Here is a 5,529-nt window from a genome sequence, read left to right on the forward strand (position 1 = left end):
GTTTTTCACAATGGAGGATTTTCTAGAAATCATCACTGCCAGACTTGATACAGCCTGGAAGAATATTCTTACAGTTGTTTCTCCAGTTGATGTATTCATTTCTGCCTCAGTTACAGGAAAGGATGGTGCAGTTATGCTCACTCCTGATGTTTGGATGTTGGATTTGGAAAAGTTATTGAGTTCATTTAAGAAAGTGCACTCATCAACCTCAACAACTACAATTATTCACATTTGTCTTGTTACCTATGATGAGTCCAATCACCCCATCGAACAACTGTCGGAACCAAAGAATATCAAAGTCAAATCACCAGATATCAAAGTCAAAGAAGAGAATACCTCCGTATCAGTGATCAAACGCGAACGTGCTTTCTCAGTTGATTTACCCATTCTAAATCTTATCCAACGAAGACGGCCGTCCCCAATCCCTACAAAATCTGAAGACAAAGTTAATGAATTGAAGACAATGAAGCTTGAAAAGGATCTATTGTTCAAGTGGGAGAAGCTGGAATCAGAGACAGAGGAGGAAAATATAAAGAAGGAGATGGAAAACACTGTGACAGAGATGGAAAAGAGTCATTCTGATGAAATTGAAACACAATCAAACTATCTTGACCCACCTGCAAATGGGACAAGATTTCGGCATCAGCGTCGAGAGTGATTGATAGAATGATTGATAGATTCTTTTGACCTCAGAGTTGAGGGTGATTAGTAGAATGTTTGATAGATTTTAGTATGCGCTGTAAAGATTGATACTAATGTGAAGAATTATTTTGCTAGCTATTATTCTCATAATAAGTCTTATTTCTCACAGATCTATTCTTGCCCCTATTCTTACCCCTATTCTTACCCCTATTCTCACCCCTATTCTTGTCACTCATGTAATCAATAGAGTTAGTGTGCCTTGATCACAAAATTTTCTTACACAGAGGAGCTATAATCAACAAGCTCTATTTGATTACAAATTAAATGAATATGATTGGTGCGTGTTCATGGTAACACTAGTATAAAAACCATCAAAAAAACCCATTTGACCCAAATGTCACTATAGGCTGCCGTACGCCCGCCTGGGTGGCGTTGCCCTAACGACCACCCCGCCCACACGTGATCACTTGTATGTAATATAGCAATAATCTAGCTAGCTTCTCTGAATAGAAGGTTCAATCATCCCACAGATTATGAGTCTGCATAGCTGATTTTTAATAAAAATCATGTTAAGAATGACTGTGTACATGTCTGAATAAGTTCACTCTCTGATCTAATGACTGGACTATCTACTTCTTTAACGGAGAGAAAGTGATCTTTATAATTGCATTCTACAGCTGTTGGAATGTTCTTATCACTAGATGAAGATGAAGAATTAGAAGGCCTGGAGCAGAAATCAAGTTCAAACCACACCATGAATTCATCAAGCCATGAGCCTGGTGAAACGCCTGCTCCTGAGTCTATATGTGAATTCATGGCAGCTAGTGAAGGAACTTCAAGCCCTTAGCCTCAAATGTCTACTCCTAATGCAAGTGATATGATTACAATGAGTATAGCAGATTTGTTGATCTTTTGCCAACAAATGACATGTCAGAACACTTCAAATATCAACAATGATACATCTGTGAATGATTTCAAATCTCAGATTCATGAATATCAAAAGGATGTTCAAAGAGCTATAGATATTAAGACTGTAACTATATTCAATGATACTAATTATCAAATCTGGCAAATGAGAATTCTTGCAGATGCTGAAGTCATCAGTGGAACTGACATTCTAATCAAGAATCAACACATCTGCTCAAATGATATTAGTCAAAATGTGTTGAACACTGAAAAATGAAATATTTGAATCAAAGTACTCTATCAATGTATGTTGCAATTCTTATTGAGGTCTGTACATATAATCATTGAAGTTTTGAAACCTGACAACACTGCTGCATTATGAAAAAAGATTGATGTTGAATATGCAGTGTCTTTGACAAAAGAACATTTCAATGTCATGAAGAAGCTGACTACTCTACACATTAACAATGATTACTTGGCATTTCAAAGAAGATTTCACTACTTAGTTGCATGTTATAAGAAACTGATGAATGACTTAGAGGACTTCTATCATGATGTTTTCCTTATTGATTTGAAAAAATATTAAAAGTCTTTTGTTAAGATGTATTTGGATGATTTCTACATGATCAGCCAGAACTCTATTGAAAATATTGACATTGACAATCTCATGAAGCAGTTAATGAATTGTATAAGCAAGTTCAACAAATGTTTCAAATCTTTATAAGTCAATTTAGCTATCTTCTTCATGTCAAACTTCAACTCATCTGATATCACAAATTTGAATAGTTTCAAATGTGAGATCTGTCACTCAAATCAGCATATTAAGGACTCTTGTTGACAATTACATTCTGAACTTATCACTGAAGAGTGGAGAGAAACAAATAAGAATAAGATTATCAAGTTCACAGAAAATAGCAACATTAGCAGTCACAATAAACAGAAAAGCAAAAAGAAGAATAAGAATGATAAAAAGAATGAATCTTCTGCTCTTCTAATGATACAATCTGCTGCTGTCAATGCTGTGATCACTCTGTCAGCAATCACTGACATTATCTTCAAGTTTTGATTTCTCAACATGTGTGCAAGTTTTCATATGACAGGGGAAAAGCAGTCTATTATTCAATGAAAAATCTATAACAGTAACTTTAAGATTCATACAGCAGATGATGAATATGGTCATGTCAAAGAGATTGAAAATCTCATTCTAGAATCTAACAGAGAAGATATATCTATATATGATGTTTATTATGTTCTAAATCTTACTGTCAACTTAGTGTCTTTTGCTAAGTTGAAGAATCAGAATTTTCAATATGAACTTTCAAATTTGAACATCTCATTCTACTTCATCATCAAGGCTCTCAATAGTGTTATTTTCACTACAATTCACACAGCTCAGAGTTCAATTTATAAAATAGTTGAAAGGATGTTGAAAGTTGACACTCATTATGAGTCAAAAGTAATCTATTTTACAGTAAAATCACATATATATGATAATGATTATGTTAAGGCCTTGGCTATCACTGACAACAACAATCTCATCAATGCTCAATCCCAATCTCAAGAATCATCTACAGCTGTGAAAACACTTGCTGAGTGACATGTTAACCTGAGGCATATACATACAGAAGTTATTATAGCTTTGACAAAGAATTCACTATCCAGTATTCACATCAAGAGCCTCAAGACTAGTTTCTTTTGTGACATCTGTATCTACGGCAGCCTATAGTGACATTTGAGTCAAATGGATTTTTTTGTGTTTTTCCATTGTAATTACTTAATTCCACTTATAGACACTCACCAATAGAAATTTATATGAAGATTTGTCTGTTGCAGAAACATCTCATTTCATTCTGATTAAGTTAAAAAAAAATTAAATCAAAAAAATTAAAAAACAATCATTTTTATGAATATCATCAAAAAATCAAAATGAAAAATCAAAAAGTGAAAGAAAGTGAATAAAAGATGAAAACAACAAGAAACTATTAATAATCATTTCCACATCCTGGAATGTGACTGCCTGTCATGATTTGTCGCAGCCTCTGCACCAATTTCATATCCCTATCCTAGATGGTAACATGTTTAGCATGGATGACGTATAGATTTATCACTAACATCCTAATTGATTAGTATAATAATTAGTAGATTAGCTTGTAAAATTCAGTCATTTCTTACTTGTAAATTCATCAACCAAAACCACCTCTGCAGCCTCCTGCAAAGCCAGAATTGCAGATGCTTGAAATTAAAGATCACCATATATATCTGTTGCAATTTTACAGACAAGATGCTGGAATGAGAGCTTGTGAATAAGAAGCTCAACATCACATTGATAACAGTGAATTTCATGAAAAGCAGTGGCTAAAATAATTAAATTAAATATTCAAATTCAAAAAATCTATGAATATACTTTTACTTACTACCAGCTTTTCAATGATAGTAATGTCAAGGTTTCACATGAGCCACATGCTGTCCTGGAGAATGCTTTCCCCCCTTTCTTGCCTTGCTGGCTATATTTTTTTTACCCCTCTCTGTTGAACGCGTTTTCTTGCAATTATTTTGGTATGAGCTGTTTTTGCATGAATTTGATAATTCTAGCTGCTTATTTACTGATTAGTATAATAACTAGTATAACAATAAACTGTAGCTCACTTACATTGCTGAAATAAGAAGATAATTTAAAAAATTTCTGCAGGGGAGGGAGGTGGGGGAGGCGTGTAGAATGAGATAGATGAGAAGATTAAAAGATTGAGAAAGAAAAAGAGCAAAGAGATAAGATCTTTGAAGTGAGTGTGCAGTTATGTGTGTGATTATATGCAGTTGATGAATAATACAACAACACAAGTACACTCAAATAGGCAATTAAGTGAATGCAACAATACATCACAAAGAATATCATCATTAATTTTCAATTCTTTCAATTCTTCTTTCTGTCATCTCACTACTTCTGCTCTGCTGCCTGTCTGTCTTTTATTCTATCAATCATTGTATCAATCAACTACTTCCTGCACCAGATTCTTTGTTTCCTACTTTCAAGATCAGTTTTTTTCTTATTCTAACAAAATAACATGCTGCGGACCAAAGCCTGAAGCCACAGCTGACCACAAATGAAAAGCTGAAGAAGAAATATTGATTAACCCTCACACAAAAAGAGCAATGAAACAATGAGAAAAAATGAATGAGGAAGAAGTCACTATTGAACAGATGAAGAATGCAGATTGTGCAGAAGTAAATTATCATATTTAACAGTTAAAAAATACTGATGCATTCAGAGAGGCAAATACTGAAGATCAAAAGAAGATGATTGAGGATAAAAGAACAGAGATCATAAAAAAAAGATAGTTAGCAAATCTTGAAATCTTGTTAATATAAATATTAATAGAATATAAATTTAGCACAGGGATTACAGCATTGATGCTAGAGCAGAGACAGGATGATATCTCAACATCAAGTGAAAAGTAAGTTCTATATTCTACTAATCATTATATTAATCATTCTAATGATTTATCACAGGCTCACCGCATGGAATCATTTATTACATTCTGAGGACACTATGCAAGAAGTGAAATGGCGGCTGAAAGATGAAAAATAGTTTGATAAAGAAAATATGCCAACTGAGGAAGATTCCCAGGCTGTGTATGAGGAAGAGGTGAAACTGATGAAAAAAGGAGGAAGTCTTGCTGCTGTTTTATACAAGCAGTGGATTCTCTCATGACAAGATATCAGCAATTCTCTTTTTCAAAAATTCTGACATCATTCTTTCAATAATACTGTCAGTCATCATCAATTTTTAAAAAAAATTTCAAATCAGGAGCTTTCTGTTTTTAAAATGCTGCTTTGTGCAGAACAAATTGACTCAAATTTGGCAAAGAAATGATGAAGTGAGCAAAAGACTGAAGATTCAGAAAAGGACATTAATGCTCATAAACAGACTTATAGAGCTTTGAAAGAGGAAATAACTTCAGAGGAATTTATGCAAATGAGATG

General features: G+C 33.7%; 1 protein-coding gene across 1 annotated transcript; it reads left to right on the plus strand.

Annotated features, from left to right (window-relative positions):
- Window positions 1-1,495: 1,495 nt before the first annotated feature.
- On the plus strand, window positions 1,496-1,825 carry PAAG_12561 (hypothetical protein; the record flags this gene model as incomplete). Its single annotated transcript, XM_015848038.1, has 1 exon — window positions 1,496-1,825. The coding sequence occupies one exon, from the start codon at window positions 1,496-1,498 to the stop codon at window positions 1,823-1,825; it is 330 nt and encodes a 109-aa protein (XP_015702344.1).
- Between the last annotated feature and the right edge of the window lie 3,704 nt (window positions 1,826-5,529).

The sequence above is a fragment of the Paracoccidioides lutzii genome (assembly GCF_000150705.2).
Source record: "Paracoccidioides lutzii Pb01 unplaced genomic scaffold supercont2.35, whole genome shotgun sequence".
Taxonomy (NCBI): Eukaryota; Fungi; Ascomycota; class Eurotiomycetes; order Onygenales; family Ajellomycetaceae; genus Paracoccidioides; species Paracoccidioides lutzii.